Consider the following 19,483-nt stretch of genomic DNA (forward strand, 5'->3'; position numbering starts at 1 on the left):
AATGTGAGCAGCAATACACATTCTGAGTGCCAACCTTTAGCAAAGAGCATTTTTATGAGATTTAAATAAAAATCAGTAAATGTTAAGGTTCAGTCATACGAAACCAACTGCACCCAGCAGACTGATACAACAAAGAAAAAACATTGCGTTTTCTTTCCAGCATTTTGGTTTATAAGCATAACCTGGTTGTAACTTCTTGGGACTTCCTAAACGTTTCCTTGGTTTTCCTACCAGTTCTTTTACAATATGTACCAAGAAATTGGATATGCTCTACATGTTGTATTAATTGCATGTAGAAGATTCTACCACTATAAACTGGTTTTTACATATAGATTTTTCAGAAACTTAAAACACAGCTCTCCTTTGCAGGAAAATACACTGCCTACAAAGTGGGGGTTTTTATTTAACTTTTAGGAAATTCTGATTCATAATGTTTAGAGGTGTTTGTAAGCTTGATCACTGCACATGACAAAGCCAAGCTTTGACAGTGTGGAAACCATGAACAAAAATGTTTTGGTCATCTGCAGAGTGTGTTAAATCACCAGTAGGGTGTTTTCCAATTATTTTACAGAAATTGTACAGATTTTAAGTTAAGATGTTTAAATGCCATAAATCAATCATACCAGCACCATTTGTGCCAATGTAGTAAAGATTACATCAGTGTTTCCATTATAAAAACCCTATTTTTCAAGGCTTTCTAATTCAGCCATAAAAATTGGCTCCAGCCTAAAGCTTGGCAACCAAAGTCACCACTTGGGAGCAATTCTTTTGACCAATTTTTTTTTTTTTTTTTTTTTTTTTGTTAACCGGATTGGCCTTTCAAGCTACAAAACAGTTCAGAAAAAGAAAATGAGTGGTTTCAAATTTTGGTGAACTTCTATCCCTCAAAAACATTGTTTTAAAAACTGATAATTTTGTATGTCATAAATCTGTAATGTGGACTGCTGCTTTTGGGTAATTTGGAGAGAAGCAGTGGATAAAAATCACCAGCTTATTTAGTTTAAAAACAAATGTAATTTCCCATGAAAACTTTTAATCCAATAAAATTTTCACAGATTACTTTCTCTTGGCAAGATGTGGTAGATGTTGCATAGGGAAGCCTTTATGACTCATTTATGCAGCATCTATTCAATTCATTTTAATTTCTGTCGTAAGAGGTATGTAATACTGTATTTTGATGCCTTGAATCAAATCTGCCCATCTTCTTCAAGACAACAACTCTGCCCTTTGGTAGCACAGATCCACCTGTGAGCTTGACATGGTCCCTGACAAAGTTCTATGTAACCACAGAAAAAGAAGAAAGAAATACTTTGAAGGCAGCAACGCAACAGAACTCCTTTAAAATGTATTTTGTTTAAAAATATATGTATTAAAATACTGATTCTAACCCACTTCTAACAGTCTCAAATTTTCTCATGCACATTGATTTAAATTATAAGAATTATCAATTAGGTTTTAAACCTAGTTTAGTTCTAACATGTTAAAAAGTCCTTTAGATGTTGGTTGACTTCAGTAAGACACCTCAAATCAACAACACAAACATGATTTGATCTTCAGGCTCTCAGAAGCTTTTTCATGAACATAGGCTCAGCAGAAGGGAATTACAAGCCCAGTCCCATCCACTGCCTATCAAAGCCAGCAAAACTCATCAACAGCTCTGATAAGCTTTGGACTGAATCCTCCATGCAGTCTGAATTCCTAGTAGAATTTTTCCTTAATTCATATTTAGGCAGCAAATTGGTTTGGAAAGCCATCTCCATAAGTTCCAAGAAGCTTAACAGCTCATACGCTTTTTTTGAAAAGTAATTTTAAATATATAATCATTGCTAAATTATAGCATCAGTTGCTTGAGTGGAGGATGTCTGGTTTATATTTAGCCCTTATGTCATCAGTGTCAATTTTAATACTGCACTTCTTGGCTTTTGTCAGTTTGCTGCAGAGCTGTATTTTTTTTTCTTCAAACAGCTATTTGCAATGAAAAAATATTAAAAGATATTTGCCCCATTCTCCACACCATTTTGTGATATCAAGCTAATGCATTTTAATACAATCTATACCATAAAAGTTATTACCTTCATATTTAACTAACTTTCAAGGAAACTATCTCTTCATTGCAAGAAAAAGAAAAATACTGTTGAACATAGAGTACATTCATAGAAAGCACAGAGAGCACTTTGAGACTTTCCCCCACACATACACATCAAACTATGTTTACAGATACTCATAAATGCAAGAAGTAAGACAACAGAAAAAGCCCAAAGAAAACAGAAAATACTGATTCAGTTAGAGATAGGTGCTATGCTTATTAGTTTTGGTGTTCCATTAGCCGATATGTTATTGTGTTTTTATATTTGTTTTGATATCAACTGATATTCTTTTGCATGAAAAAACCTGTACAGTACAATACCTACAACATGCACTTGGATCTAAACACTTCACCTGAAAATTCAGTCTAGTAAGGTAAAGTGTTTGATGAGAAACAGAAAACAGACAATGGCACAGCTGGAAACTTACTTTAAAGTAATTGCATAAGCCAAAGAGAAATGACATGACAGGTAGCACTGGTCTGTAGCCACATCATACTTCTGCAATGGCTTTGTGGCTCTTGAAGTCCGAGTTTGACCCTGAACACATTTTAAGAACCAGCAAGGTACCTTCTAAGCAGTGTTGGCTGTGCAAGAGGTGGTAGCCACCTCTCTGAATCATGCATAAGCCTGTGACTCAAACCAGTGTCTTTTGGTCAAGACGTAAAACTTGTGCTTGTTAAATTACTTTAAAAAAAAAATTTTTTTTTTTTTTCAAATAGTGCTTATCCTGGGTTCCCAGCCAAATTCCAAATCACAATTATATGATTTGTGATACCTACTAAAATTGTCTCCAGAATTTCAACTGTGTGTGAATATCTGAGCTACCCTATGCAGTAATAATCCCACTCAGCACTTCAGATATAAAAGTAATCTGCGCTGCTCTGGAAACAAAGTCACAATTTCCAACCAACCTTTGTGAAGGTATCATATGTAGATAAATTCCTATAGTATTCTACCATTAACTGGCTACACTTCTCTGCTCCCTGAAGCAATCTTTCCACATCAGCTTTTAAGCAAAGCTGGTAACACTGTAAACACTTTTACTGATTATTTTATTAGCGCACTAGGGCTGGAAAGCTGAATGGACTATTAACCAAATCCTGACTACTTAATATTTAAATTGAATGAAATACAATATTGAAAATCAACATGAATTTTGAACAACTTTTTTTTTTTAAATATTGACTCACTCTGAATAATCTCCAGTAGGGGGGATCAAGCTTCTTCACTCTATAAGCCACCTACCAAATGTAAGATCATTAAGATCAGGACCTTGCCTGACTTTTTTCCACAGCTATGCACAGGGCAAAGAACTAGTAACAAATGCCGATGCATAAGAAAAAGAGGGAAATGGTTGTGGAAAAGGAGAAACCAAAGTTACCTATACACTGCACAAAGAGCATGGACTCTAGCAGGCAATTGCTTGGTGGCCCGAGAATCAGGCACAAAGAAGAATGAACTGTGGCAGGGAGAGGATGGAAACAAAAGTGCACTGCATGCCTAGCAGAAGCAAAGCACACAGACCTATGCATAGGAAGTTGTATATGCAGTTATCTCCACTAGAGAGAGAACAGAGCACACACTGTAGGGAGGGTGTCCTAAAAACGCAAGGTCCTGTAAGACTTTTTTCGATAAGAAACTCAAGCTTCATAAATTCAGAAATTCAGCATATCTCTCTGAGGCTTAAAGACAGTTTTGTTTATAAAACAGGAAGCACGACTTTCTCCAGGAATAATATTCTCAACAGACATCATAAGAATCCTAGAGCATCTAGCTACTGCTGAAATTAGCTCCAGCACATTTTAAGAAAAGAACCTGTTCACTGCAAATCACTAAAAAAAAAAAAATATGTGCTGGTGTATGGTAGGAGATAATGTTTTCTCAAGAGGACAAGCAGAGTCCAATTTCAACCAGGGCTGATGACAGAAAGGATCACAGCTTATACTAGCATTTACCAGCTGCAGTATGCCCTAACCAGAGGCACACATGGATTCCTAATTATTTTTTTCTGACCTACACAAAACCCATTCTCTTCCTTTAGCCAAAGGTCACTTAGTAAAACCACCACAGTGTTCATGTATTTGGGAACTTAATATATACATCTTAATTAGATCTTGCAATATCAGAATTTAATTTTAAAGCCTCACATATGTCCATGCACTTGTGTACACACTCAAACACATTCTGGTGGTCAAAATTTACTAAGCAGAAAGTTTGTTTGGCACATGCTGAACATAAACAACAATGTAAAAGCAGTTCTTAATGATGCAGAGGTATTAAACTACTGCTGACTGAATATTTGCATGGCATTTCAATTAGATTATTTTTAAGAACAAATAAAATTATGTTTTAGTTATCACCTTTTACATAATATATAGGGGCAAGGTAGAAAAAAAATCAGGTTTTAGACATTTTTAGAACAAATGATTTGTCTCCACACTTTGTGAACCAAAAGTCCAAACAGAAAGTGATGTGTAGCATAAAGAGAGTTGGCAAACAGAAGGAAATTGAGAAAAGTGGCCTCAATGAGGCACAAAGTCGTGATATGAAGAAGACAGGGTCATGGGAGGACAGTCTGACAAAGTTTTGAAAATTCACTGATCTCGTCACTGGAAAGCTATGTGAAAACCAAAAAAACAAAGAATAACACTAAAAATTTGCATGCACATAAAAGGCAAAAACCATTTGAAACCCTTCACTTGTACAGAACTTCTGAAGCATACCTTTTTCTTGAAGAAAGGGGAGAAAGCATCAAATTAATGTAAGTATTTGTGTCTCAAAAGGCTGAGCAGGCTGTTGTCAGGGAAATCAGTACTTTTGTTTTAAAAATTGACAGTGTCAATGGTTCAAAAACTTTCCCACTGCTTACCTCATTGCAATATTATAAGACTCTGGATGAATACAAGTTTGGTCCAAAGGATTGGGCTGTTGCGAGGCACGTGGTGTTGGCTTGCTCTTCTTTTTACCCTGTGCACCTGCTTTAGTCAAAAGTGCATGACTTCCAAGATCAGTTTTCTTATTACTGTCAGAAATCGAAAATGGACATGTCATTCATAATGAACAAGATCCTAGCCCAGTGCCCACATGTGAAAAACACAATCATACTTTTATACAATGTGCATTTAAAAAAAAAAAAAAAAAAAAAGTACAAAACTCCTAAAAGGTCATTGTGAGTGAATTTTAACAATACAATTATAGCATAAAAATATAATATATCAATGTATGCATAAATTAATTTAAAATAGAAACAAACATTGGGAAAGGATTCTGTGCTTCATCAAAATTTCTTCATGATTAAAAGATTATAAAAGAAAACACTACACAACCTATAGTATCATTTGCAACCCGGATAGCATCTTCTGTCTGTAAAATGGGGACAATTGCATTTACCTACTTGATAAAGACCTTGTGAGGACACCTTTATACTTAACTGTCAATTAATAGTCTGCATAATTTTAAATTTGAAAAATTTATAAGCAAAATTTCCTATTCATACCATCTTTAGGTAAGCAAATTGCATTTCAAGCATATGTACAGAACAAGGAAAGTATGTGATTGCTTAGACATCAGAAATCCTTAAACCACATTTATTGACTTCCTATGCTTAAATTTCCGACAAATTCTGCTCAAACATGGGCCAGGTCAAAATATGAAAAATTTCAAATCAAAAGAACTCGGACCACGATTTGCTTAGAACAGAAAAAAGCTAAAGGTCAAATCTACCACTATTTCAGAATTTATAAACCATTTTTGCAAAAGTATCTTAATACAGCTTTCCTTAAAACTTAGTGAATAAGTTACTGACTCCTAATCAGTTCGCTTCAGTTCGCATTTGGATTGGGCTTTTATTTTTTTTTCTTTAATTGGCTGAATAATGAAAAGGCTCCAGAGTCTCTGAGAGATCCATGGACAGATTGCCCACATTGGTAGGAGGACTTTACAGAAGACAGGAGAGCAAGAGATCTATCTTCATGTGTGTAGCATATTTACAACTGGCATACTTCTTCCTTTAAAGTTTCCCTTCAGTAGAAAAAAAATTCAGGATACAGTAAAGGCAACAAATTACTCCTACTGGAAAAGGCTCCTTTCTTGCCTCTTTTTTTGTTTGTTTTTGTTTCCTAAATCACAAGTGGTTTCTGCTTTTGCAGGACAAAAGAGAACACACTGAAGAACCCGGAACTAGCACTCGCACTTTGGGCTCTACCTAAGTGTAGAAATGCAAACATAACTTTCTCTTTCCATATCGATTTTTAAAATTACCACTACTTATTAACTTCCAAGTACAAAGCACAAAAACTAATTCACACAGCACTCTATAGCCATCAACATTATTAGAGAGAACAAAAAAAAGAGACCTTCTCAAAGTCCATTTCAAAAACGTTCGGTTTTGCCACCTGGGCCCACAAGAAATGTTGTGGAGACGATGGTGTTAGAGCTTTATTTTGGCCTCAAACTCCAAAGTTATAGCAGATTTCTCAGGTTATACAATGTTCTCAAGTTTTATGGAATCTGACTAACATCAGAAGCATGCTCCAGCAAGGAAAAAAAAAAAAAAATACAATGTCCTTAAACATTTCACCAGTGAACTTTTTTTTTTTTTGGGGGGGGGGGGGGGGGGGGGGAAGGCTTTTCTTCCTCAGCCTTTTCTTCCTCGGTTGTATTGCAGCATTCACTAGAACAGACCTGTACAATGTAAGATGTATCGATCATCTACAGCCTTGAAAGCAATTTCTTTGGTCTTCTGGTGCTTACAGTGCGCACCATTTGGCCTGCAGCATGTGCCTCCCTGCCAGATGGGCAGCCAATCTGTATACCTTCTACATGGGCAGTAAGCCAGTCTTAATGTGCCTACCTCCTGCCTGGAAGTTACGTGTGTGCTGTTTGGCCAGCAGCAACTGGGAATACAGTATTGCTTCTGAGCATTAGGTTGGCTAAAAAATAGCATGTGCTTCCCAGGAGAATATTTTTTGAGAAGAGTCAGTGGCAAAAGGGTGGGGATGGTGCTACCCCTGTGCCCTTTCTTAGTTCTTTATGTTGGAAGGAGAAATGGGAAAGGCAGGAGAAGAGACATTGCCCTAGAAAGGGCACTTGCAGTTGTGGAGAGGAAAGATTTCAGGAGCACAATGAATGGCTGCAAGAGGGAAAGGCTTGGTACAGAAACAGGGAATGAGGTGGCATGGAAAAGGATGACCCACTGTCAACAAACTGGACTTGGGAAAGGGCCTCACATATTTGAGACAGAAGGCAGTCACATCACACTTGCTAGGTACAGGAGTATAACATAGACAGAGTTTGATCCAGGCAGGTATTCAACTTTCTCCCTCCAGGTAATGGAATTGAAACTCTCCAAAAATCCCCTCTAGTTTACTACCATTACATTCTGCAGAATAATCCTTACCACAATAAAATGAATTTACAAATCTCTAAATCGTGCCTGAAACACAAGACTAAGGTTTATTATCTCAGATCACAACACTACCGCATGCCAAATTTCTTCTACCAATTCAGTGGCAGAATTTGTAATTAAGCTTACATACTTATCGAAACCCTGACTTAGAGTACTAGGCTAATAAGCCATGATTATTCAGAGGAAGAACTATCTTCAACCATTGACTTCAAGAAACTTGTTTGTTAAGATGTTGTCTTTCAGAATGCAAAGGCCTAGGATTCCTCAAGTCTCAAGCCTGAATACAAAACAGAAAAGGGGAAAAAGTCTTCTCATACTATTTTGGATAATTTAGTCAAGATAGCTAACATCTCTATTACCTGCAGAAGGTCTTTATATATTCTTGATTGAATCTGATGAAGCCAGCGCACTGTTGGAAGGATTTGGGACCCAGACCTTTAACTTCCTTGAGCTGTTCTCGGTTTATAAATGGTCCATTCTTCTCTCGCCATTCAATTATATTTTTAGCCCTGTTAGCATTCAGTCCTGCAATGTGTCTAAGAGAAAAGTTTACAGAATACATTTATTACCATTGAACAATCATTAATGCAAGTGCTATCCATTACAAGGATACACATTACCATAGAAAATCTGGTTTACAAAACTTAAAAACGGCTAAGAAACTTGCAAATATACTCCCAGACCAAAGGCATCATCTAAAAAAGGATCCCTTCTCTTAGTTCTATGGAAGAAATCCACCCAAGTCAACAAAACTTGGTAAAGCAATACAGTTCTGCACATACCTAGCTAGTAAGCCAGGGATGTGTAATTTATGATCTGTTGGCTATTTCTGTAATGCCAATTCCATTTGTCATGTCTTATGGACTGCCCCCAGCTGCCCTCTTCAGGAAACGACATAGGAGGAGGGTTCAGGACAGATAAATTGCTCCTGTGAGAACAGCCCCCTCTCAGCTGTTCTCTTCCAATGGTACTGCAACACCTTGCCCCAACACGAAGGGCTGACATCTGCTATCCAGAAGGAGAGTGGCTGGGAGCAGCTTGCCTTCTTCACACAATTTAACAGATCCACACAGCTTGTTCCTTTACTCTCAGCTGCTCTTGAGATAAAAGAGCAGCTGGGAACAGGCTGCATGAGTTGTTCTGGGGGCAACTTGGATCTGGCAAAGAACTTACCTGTGAAGTGCAACTGCAGTTAGCCAAGTTCCTTCAGGAAGCAGTGGGTTTGCTGCACATTTTCTGTACGTACATGTGAGTACAACTGTCTGTGTATGGAGTACGTTAATCATAGAAAGAGGGAAAAGAGGTGTGGTGGGCAGTTACTCCTGGCACTAGAGAAGGAAATGTCACCCATCTGGCTCTATATATCAGATACCACAGCTTAAGTCAATGGCAGCAGAGACCTGTTTGTGGAATGGCACAGGCTGATTCTAGAAAAACACCATCACCAAACCCCGCAAGAATAGTCAAAAGGGGGGGTGGGGGGGGGGACACGGAAATCTTTCCATTAATCTCATCTTCGAGCAAAAATTAAAAAATAATCCAAAGTTGGTGAAACCTCAGAATTAAATTGGAGACACACACCTTTAGCCGTAGACAAAATATTCATCATTAGGAATGGAATTTTCTCCAAAAATTTCTTAGAAACATTATGAAATCCAGCTTATTTACACTGACAAAGGAACATGATACAGAGTTCACAGAATTTTCCACTGATGATCTCAAGTCTTTCAAGTACGATACTTAGCAGTAATGCAAGTAGTGTAGCATTGACACATATTACACGTGGAAGAGGTGACAACAACTGTATTTGATGCATCAGAACGCATGAGCAGAAAGCCCTGCTCATGGTATATTCTAGCTAGGGTGACAATTTCACACACTACACATCTGAGAGAAACTTAGACCACATCTACACAGAACAGCAGAATTGAACTGCTGAGGATCAAGTTAGATCCAGAACTTGATGTAGCACATGCATACACACATCATAAGCCAGGTTAATTAGACCAAACAAAGTACTTAGCCAACACGGTTACCACCTGTAACCATGACTGGACAGCGTCACTCCACGTTCACAGTTTTGTGGAGACCCAGTGGCACCTCAGCCTGGTGCCCTCTGCTGAACTGCACAATATAGCTGTAACCTGCAGAAGGCTGACAGTGCTCACCCACTGCACTTGCTCAGGTAGGCTTTTATTCATGGAATGAAAGCTGGTCGGCCTCATTTACCAATAGGTACTGCTTGCTTTCTTACTAAAAGCTGATCTAAATCTGACAGAAGGTAAAACAGAGGGTAAGTCAGGAGTTGCGCTAAGGGTTGGATACACAGAAAAAGAATATGGACGAGAAAGTGGAAAAACAAGAAGAATAGAAAGAGAGCCTCTTCCAAAATATGGAAAGACATTTTTAAGAATGATTATAAGGGGTTAAAAAATTAAAGACAGAGCTAGCAAGAATACATTTTGCCTAACTTTGATACCTAATATACTTGTCACTACCAAGATTATGGACATTCTTTTTCTTCCCCTTGTGCTACAGAGGATGACAGCAACACTTTTGCTCTTCTGAGAGGCTGTTCAGCTAAATGATTCTGAATTCTACACACTCAAGAGAGAGAATGAGCTTTTAACTTCTAACCAAGAGAAATACAATTCAGAACATTTTCCAAGTAATCATGGTATAATTACTTAAAAAAAAAAAAATCAGTAAGAAGGGATACATTTTTCAGCGGTTTCCCCTTAAATCTTTCCTTTTCTCCTTTCCTTGCCTAACATTTACAACCTGTTCCACTTAGCAGTACCTATAAAAATACCTTCTAAGAGACAGAAAGTACATTTGAAAATCCCTTTCCCAGTGTAAAAATACAAAATAATTATATCAAGTTTTTCTAAAATTGCAATGTTGGCTCAGAATTTTTAAATACCTGTTTTTCTCCAAAGAATAGTTTTACTCTGGACAATCACACATACCCTTAAAAACTGACTCTTAATAATCCAGGGAAATACTGTCTTAATGTGTCATCTTCATGTGTTAAACTTCCAATTACAAGAGCCAATTGCTTCAGCTGAGCTTGAGTCAGATGGCAGACTAAACAGAGTCTCTGTGATCCAGAGCCATGTAATTACTGGAATAGGAAAATGTTTGACTCACCTTAACAGTATTTCTGAGCAGATGTTAATATCAACTCCTACAAAGCTGACACACTCTTCAACCACACTGTCCAGAGTTGCTTTGAGCAAAGTCTGTGATACATCATGCTGAGAAACAAAAATGGAGATATTGGGTTATTGAAATATCAAAGCGTTCATAAATAAGAACTGCAAACAATACTAACATTAATAAAATAGTTGCTGGAACTTATCAATATCTTATGTGAGAGTACCAGTTAAAAACATAAATTGTAGAACATATTTTTAAGAGGTCTCCAGTATTTCTTTGCAACATCTTTGTTATGATACAAATCCCTAGAATAAGGCACTCTTCACATTACTGTATTTTTTTGTTTAATAACTATTTCCCTGCATCATGTAAAAACAAAACTATATTAAACTCATAATGATTACTCAAAAGGAGTAATGCTTCTGTTCATCCACTATGTCTTGTCTTTAATCTGACATTTATTTACCTATAATATCAGCTTATTAAAAATCAGACAATATTTTAAAAATAAGGTATTTAGAGAAAAGATCACAAGTACTGTACTTTTGCACCTGCACATACAAATGTTCGCAAAATCATCCTATTTATGAACATCACACTACAGTAGAGTTATTATTTACTAAAAGAACAAGCCAGGTAGTGTATGAGGTGGGCAATACATAAGGTACATATCAGCCCCGCAGCATTAAAATGTTTCAGATTTTGAAGAGATATTTCTGGGAAGATTGGCAGGTCCTTGACCGAAGCACCGCTAATGGAAATTCTTCCAGTTTTTCCATTATTGTTCATAGTGTTCCCCCCCGCCAAGAAAATCAGTCACACTTGTCAATGGTAAAAGTTCTGAAGTTCTAAGATTTCTTTTCCTCCACAACACAGGCATACTTCAATCTATAACTGCTAGTTCCCCACACAAGCCCACCAGTGCTTAGAAGTCTGACCTGGAGGGAGAAGCCTCTCTAAATGCAGGAGCTAATTCAATCACTATGTTGGCTTAGCTTCAGGGCTCTTACACGTCACTCATGTAAATCTGGGTTGATCTGTTGTGGTTTTGTGCTGCATTCATTTAGGACATCAAGCTGGATCCACGCCAAGACACCAAACATTTCATATCCACTACTTTGTTTTACCTTCTAAGCCATTTGGATCTTTTAAAGATTTCACAGTTAAATTTAACATGCCAACAGCATCAATCCCAATCTACCAATATTGGTAATTCATCAAGCAGTGGTTAACAACTAAAACAATTGTAAAACTTACAGCAACGTATTTCATAGCCCCCTCATTTCAGGTAACAGTAATGTGATGTATTTTCATGATGCGATACATAATAAAGTTAGTTACAAACAGGAAGCACAAATTTTGCCAATATTACTCCTCCCATATAAAGTTTGCATGCAAAAAGCCATGTACATGCATAAATACTGGCATTTGCACACAGTCTTGGCCTCACAACCACAAAGCTTACTTATATGCTTTGCAGCTCAAATGTCAGTTTCTTCATACTAATGTGTTGCTACTACAACACAATGGCTTCTTTTCTGAATAAAGACATATAAACAAATAAACACATCCTTTCTGTTTTTCTGACTTACTGAAGATGCAGCTTCTCTTAGTGAGAATGTTCTATATATTCCCTCCTCCTCCTGCCGTCAGCCAGGTAACATACTAGAGCTAGAGGCATCCAGCTCACATGCACGCTCATGGAAGGATGCATTTATATAACACAGTACAAGAACCAGAATAAAACTTCAGAAACAACACATTTTCTCTTCTTTGCCAAGTACAGCTGCCAAATACCAGGCTACATTTTCTATGATGAACCACAAATTAAAAATTTAATAAGATACTAATTTAACAATCTTTTTCATTATGAGGAAGACAAAAGGAGAAAAAAAAATGCGCAGTAATCAAAATTTCCTTCTGCTTTTAGGAAAGGCTACTGACTTCAAGGTACTTGGAAGCTGATTATCATGTAGTTTCACAAGTTACATTAACAAGTTTCATTAACTGTAGCAGTTCTTGGCCACCTCTAAAAAAATCTTGGTCTAAAACAACTATTCAGAATATAAAGTAGAATCTGTAACAGAGAGTAGGGTAGACTGCTGTTTTCGTAGGTTTCAGTTACATTCCTGAAGACGATGATCATTCTTCAGAAGGAATAACATGCAGTTAACGTGATTTAAAACAGAGATATTCATCATTGCCTCCACAACCCCTTATAGCATAGGGTATAGCAAAGAAGGTAATCCATAGATCTGGCCTAATCTTTTTAGGTAGTTCTTTGAAAGAGACTTGATTCAGCAGAAGCTTTATTTTCAGTCTGCTGAAAGTGAGCATAGATAGCAATTCAGCCAACTATACTCCCCCTAGAATAAGGAAAGGATGTATCACAATCAAAAGCTAAGCATCCTGAAATACCTCTGCTAGTGGAATAAAGACCAGTGCTCACAGGTCCTAAGTTTCAAATGTGAAGTTGGCATTTAGTTGAAGGTTTAAGTTTGTGGATGCAATAGTTTGTGTGGAATTCGTGTGACAGAATACACAGAATTTGGAAAAAACTGTAATATTCAACTGTCTATTTCTTTTGCCAGGACGACAAGAAGTTCTCAAGTCTCTCAAAGATGATTTGCATCTTTTAACTTTATTGCTGCTTGACAGACACCATTAAAAAAACAAAATAAGACATACGCAAGCTGTTTTTTATTACTCCAACACATAACAGTCATACCACTTGCAATGGACATCACAGCACGTATGTGAAGGCATAGATAAAGAAAAAGTGTATGGGCAGATGTGACAGAACAGGATAAGCATAAGACAGCATGGCTAAAACAATCCCTAAGCTACCAATACCTACCTCACAGAAGTAAGATACATTCAGCTAGTGAATGACGTTAAATTGCAAATGCTAGGAAACCTTTCCAAACAGCAAATCTGCCTCCCAAGATGCAGCTACTGACCATCACAGCTTCCTTTTGCTATAATGAAGAAATTTCTACATCTCTCTTTACACTGATACAAAGCACAGAGAAGTGTTATGAATTTACTTTCCAGAAGTAGTTAATTAAAAATATTATCATCCCAATACCATTGTCAAGACTTTGTACTGCTAACAGGTTACACTTCAGAAAGATTTAAAGTGCAGTGCATTTGCCAATCTTCCAACAATTTCACTCATCTTCTCAAATATCAGGTTAGATGATATTATATACTCCTATGTACTATTTATATGCACTGGGGTGGTATCAGATTATTCAGACACTACTAGAAGCACACATACTCCATGCTAGTCACTTGCTGCAGAAATCCCTCTCAACTGTTGCATTAAGCGCATCAGAATAAAACCTGCACAAATGAAGCCCAAGTCCAATATGCAAGGCTACTTTCAAAGCGTGCTTATGCAGAATTTTATGCTGCACAGCCTCCAACAACCCCTCCACACACTAACGTGGCAGATCGTTGCTTCAGCTGGTCCCCTGCAAATCCTTCTAAAGAAAACGTTTTCATATTAACAGTAACTCTGAATACACCCCTGTGCATGAGGGTGTCCCTTCTAAAGCAAGTATTGTCTTTTCTTTTTAATCAGAATAACTCTTATTCATTAACTGTCTTTATCTGTGGAACAAATACCACAACTGCCCCAGCAACTCCCCCTTATAAAACCAGGAGAAACTAGCTCCCTCAGACAGTTGAACCATTTGTACCAGAAGCTTACTCAGTCAAGCACACAAGGTGCCCTGACAGCTATGCCTAACAAGTAGCAGCATGTCCTTTGGTGTGAATTGTGAACATCATCTTGAATTTACCACCCAAATAAATCACTAAGGTTTTATTAAAAGGATACTCAGAAATGACTACCATTAAAACACTCACTGCTGGAATCATAGATCTGGAGCAGAAGACTTCATTTTGTATTATGATCTCCAAGCAATAAAATGGATTGATACCCCCAATTTATGGAAACTAAGGCCAGCAGAAATAAGGGACTTGCCACAAACTGCAGGATGTCCAGTGCAAATCTGCAAACTTTCTTTTATCATCACTCTCCAGAAAACAAAGCCACCCTGCTCCACAGAGAGCATTAGGAAGTACTTAGACATCTGTTGGCTTGAGATTTTTGTGTGGAGAACTACAGAAATTAATCTGCCCTTAGAAGTATCAGGCACTGTATTTTAGTATTTTTTTTTTTTCCTAAGGAAATATCAAGTGAGCCAGGGAACAAGACACATAAAATTAAATTACTTGATTAATTGAAACTGCTACGGTAAATAATTGTAGCTGACCAATAAATGAAATTCAAACATTACATTTTTCTAATATTTTTATAAAGAGTATCCCAAATATTCCAACTGCAACTTACATTCGTGAACCTGGAAGAAAATCAAGGGCTGCTATTTTGATTTCTGGTCATGATTACCACTCAAATTAGTCTGTGGCAAATCGGTTAAAATTATCAGAAAAAGAATATTATATTGCATATTTTAAAACCACCATTCTGCAAAGCCATGCTTAAAAAAAGCAATATAACTTAATTTCATGTACTTTTATTAAACACATCACAGAATGTTTAACACTAAAGAATAGTGTTTAAGAACACCTGTCTATTATGCACATAATAGTTTTGTCCTATTATTACATCCCAATACTTCAGCTATCTTTTCTTTTTATATAGTATGAAGCAGAGAGCAAAAATCGTTGTTTTGCTCAGTTTCAAGAGCTACGCACACTCACTGGAAATAATTAATATTACTAAAAATCTTTCTGTTCCTTGAGAGGGTGCTACTACAAGTGTAATTGAAAGCCATTTACAAGTTTCAAAAACCTGTTGATATACACAAAAGGCAGGCAATATTTTAAACAGTTTCTCAACTCAGTTATTTCTAGCAGTATAGCAGTACAGACACTGTAAAAATACATTTGTCATCAGCATGACAAACTCATCAAGTCAAAGAACCACTGTTCACATGAAGCCTGGAGGCTGTACTTAAGTCAATCTGCATAAGCATAGATGGTGGACCAGTACACTGACTAACTTTGCCTGACCAAACACACTAAACACTGGATTACTAGTGCTAGACTAGGACAACCCTAACCGGCAGCTTTTACATGGAAGTAAAATTACAACTTTAAGGTCTTCACCTTTGGCAACCTAACCTCCCCCCTCCCCCCCGCCCCAAATACTACAACAATACACATAACTATAATGCAATTACTAACCTTTTCCTGGTGCCCTATAAAATCATAATTTCAGAAAATATGGTATGATTGCATGTGTCTCTGAAAGATAAATTTAAAAAAAAATTTCTACTGCAACACACCGCAATTTTTAAATACTTATTATTTTACATTTAAAAACATTAGTAGACATCGACACAATCAGCCCGTGCATTGTTATTACTTTACAATGCTCAAGAGCCAAGAAAGGCACCTTCTAACACAGTTGAACAAGAATTATTTGTACCCTGCAGACCCTACAAACGTAGTGCAGACATGACCTAATAATGCTGGTCACAAAGCAGTGGGGAGGGGAAGAGTTCTCAAGTCTGGGCAGCAACCTGCAGGTTCTTGACCCAGGCTCAGCATTACAGTATTATAACAAGATCAACATTCATCCTAAATAAGACTGAGCTGCATGTCAGACAATCTATTTTGGTTTTTGATTGTACCTCACTTGTCCTTTGAATCCAAAAGTCAACTTTCAGTGAAGTAAATGTAAGTCCTGAAACACTTCTAACACCTCATAAAACATAATTTTGTTGGTACCTACCATTAACTTCTGTATCTATTAATTTTAATATTGGCATGCAAGACTAGCCAACATGCTTCTTGAAAAAATACTTTTTTTCTTTTAAAAAAGTGGTCTAACTGTACAAACTGAATGACATTTACTGAATGAGAAATTAGGTGGGGCAACACATCCTAAGCAAAATTCAAAACTATATTATTTTACAGAGATTCAATCCATGGAAATGTGTTTTAAAAATTAAAAAAGGGAAAAACATTCCTACTCATGCTGTGGCCTACAGACAATCAACAGCATTTCAAATGCTTGTGAAACCACAAAAGCAAAAGGCATTCAGGACGAGCCCTTAAGTACAGCAGGACTAATGTAACACAAATAGTCTAATGAGAAGTACCCTTTCATGTGCAGAATTAGAAAAAAAAAAATTAAAATGCACCTTGCATGTCAGGTGGAAACATTGGAAAGTTCAGGCAGGGGGTTTTAATCTCTAGCGTCCTCTGGAAAATCCCTTTCAGTTAGGTTCTAAGAAAACAAGCTTATCCCTCTGATGTTTGATAAAAGGACCTAACTTCAAGAATTTCTTTTGAAGATTGTTTGAGGTTTCTCCAAATGTTATATTGTTATAGGATATATTGTTATCCTATGTACTTAACTCTGACTCATTTCTTGTTTTCAAAAATCTAAATTCTGTTTATTTTAACAGCATATTACTATTGCTGAAATATCTCAAGAGAGAGAAATGGATTTATATTTTCAAAGAAAATGATAAAACAAAAACAAAGTCTGTCAGCTCTGACATTAAAAAAAAGAAAACAAAAATGCACTGTTTAGCATGTAAATGCTTCAAGTTACTTGCAAGTTCCTGGAATTCATCTTACAGTTATTTGTGCTTGTGGGCTAACAGAAGCAGTAATACTGCTAAGCTTGTTACACAAATTCAGTCCCATTGCTAATATGTCTGATTTCTAAAGCTAACTTCTTTGACACAAGCAAGCTAGCATCAAATGACATATATCCAAAACCATCTTCCTCTTTCCAGAGCAGGTACCAGTTTTCTCCAATGCATATTGTTATGTGACTAAGGGGCAGCAATCTGAATTGCAGTTATAATCAACCACCTAACTCCTGGAGATTTCAGTGGGACACTTGCTTTTTCCAATAAGTAGCAAAGGCAACCACCCAAACTGCTAGGTGGAAAGCCTACATTTCAATTTCAGTCCAAAACTGTATTTTGGGGCTGTTAAAGCTCTACAAATATAGGCAATATCCTGAAATACTACAGAAAGATAAAGCAAGGACCATCAGGAGTAGTTTCATACATCACATGGCTGAAAGCAACAAATTCAGTTGAGGATTTTCCTGAAAAGTGCTGAAGGATAAGAGGAAAAAAGTTTACATTGATAGAGGTAGAAGGAATAGTGCATTTCTAGAGGGACAAGACAGAAGTCATGAAGCCCAGGTGAGTCTGGAATTCTGGGAATTCTGTTTAGTCTGAAGTCAGTGACCATCCATCCCCCCTGCAGCAGACAGGTGAGGAACAGCAGCTCCAGGATATGTGAGGAGCTTGGTAAAAGCCTATATAAATACACACGCTTCTTCCAGCTCCACCGAAGACAAGTTGGAGTTCCTCTCACTCATCTCTAATGAGGAATGTGGTATTTGCAATATTATTAAAACCTCCAACAAAAATGCAAATTCATTTAAGGGTATTTTCTAGAAAGGAAAGATTTGTACAGTTGATACATCTTTTATTACAGCAACTTCTTGCATTCACTGGCTCTCTCAAAGTTAGTATACAAACACACTGAGCAACTGCCACACCAGGTGACTCACATCAGCAATGCACTGAGAATATATTTAATACAATGACATATCCATTCCCTCATTAGAAAAAAAAGGTATATGCCAAAAAATGACATTCAGCAATTTTTTAATCTTTACACCAACAGAATTAGTCATGATTCAATTAAGAAGAAAAAAAATTTTTTTATTTAATGTGACAGCAGCTCCTGAAACGCTTGCTGGAAAAAGCTTTTAGGTAATTTGACTTCCCTCAGCACGCCCCCCCCCCCCTTTTTTTTTTTTTTAAGTGGATCAGTTCAAATTGAATATGCTTAAAGAACATTTTCGAATCCTGCTGTTCAGTTCTCTCCCTCTCTTCTATTTGGCTCCTCCTTTGCTTTCATCAGGCACTCCCCCGCTGCATCCCCAACCTCTTCCATTGCATAGCTGAAAGCAAAAATAAGCTAGGAATGAAACAAAATGCAAGGCACTGTCCTGCAGAAGACACAGCCAAACTCAAATAAAGCAAGCTTATTTTCTCTGCTTACTAAAAAACATGTACTTCAGTTTGACTGACATATGGCAACTCAAAAAAGTCACCCAGGATAGTGTTTATTGAATGACCCATGGAAGACTGACATGGAAAGCTGACAGAAAACCAGGAAACACGTGAGAAAACAGAAGTTTGTTCAGTACCAGCATTTATGGATTTGACAGGCAGAGTACGTAAGGATCCATTGTGTCATTGACATCTTTGATAACTGAAACCAATATCAGCACCACCCATTATACATAACAGTAAGTTACATTTAAAGCAAAAGTATAAATAATTAATTGGTAAAAAAAAAATCTCTATGATGTAGTAAGTTTGTGCCTTTTTGAAAAATCTGCTCTGTGCTAAGCTTAACAAAATGTGCATTAAAATGTATATTTAGTACTCTTCCTACTACATACATAGCACAAGCAAAGTGTTTGCACACTAGAGATTGAAAAGTTGACAGGACTGAATAATGAATTAGCTGTACTAACTTGTCAGCACTAAAAAATTAAATTCTCAATGACGATTTTTAGAAGTGAACAAGAACACCAACATTTCTCTTTCTCAAAACCAAGCAACATTTCAGAACCACCATCACTACTGACAGTATGTAATCATTACTACTGAAATGATAAGCATAATGTAAAAAGTGAGAAATCAAAATGAACTAGTAGAATAGCATAAACAAGAATAGTGCATGTACTACCCTGTACATGGAAATAGCAACTGAGTACTCTTGCAATAGACTTTTTTTTTTTTTTAAACAA

The 19,483-nt window shown here is 36.8% G+C and overlaps 1 protein-coding gene across 4 annotated transcripts in view; it reads right to left on the reverse strand.

Moving 5' to 3' along the window:
• The window catches only part of SRBD1 (S1 RNA binding domain 1), a 135,643-nt gene that overhangs the window by 11,540 nt on the left and 104,620 nt on the right, over positions 1-19,483 (reverse strand). For all 4 annotated transcript variants that reach the window (XM_052806136.1, XM_052806138.1, XM_052806140.1 and 1 more), the window contains 3 exons: positions 10,645-10,751; positions 7,854-8,030; positions 4,957-5,109 (listed from right to left, as the gene is read on the reverse strand). In XM_052806136.1, coding sequence (XP_052662096.1) covers positions 4,957-5,109; positions 7,854-8,030; positions 10,645-10,751 — 437 coding nt within the window. The remainder of the gene's footprint in view (positions 1-4,956; positions 5,110-7,853; positions 8,031-10,644; positions 10,752-19,483) is intronic.

Source organism: Harpia harpyja, chromosome 13, assembly GCF_026419915.1.
Source record: "Harpia harpyja isolate bHarHar1 chromosome 13, bHarHar1 primary haplotype, whole genome shotgun sequence".
In the NCBI taxonomy this organism is placed as follows: Eukaryota; Metazoa; Chordata; class Aves; order Accipitriformes; family Accipitridae; genus Harpia; species Harpia harpyja.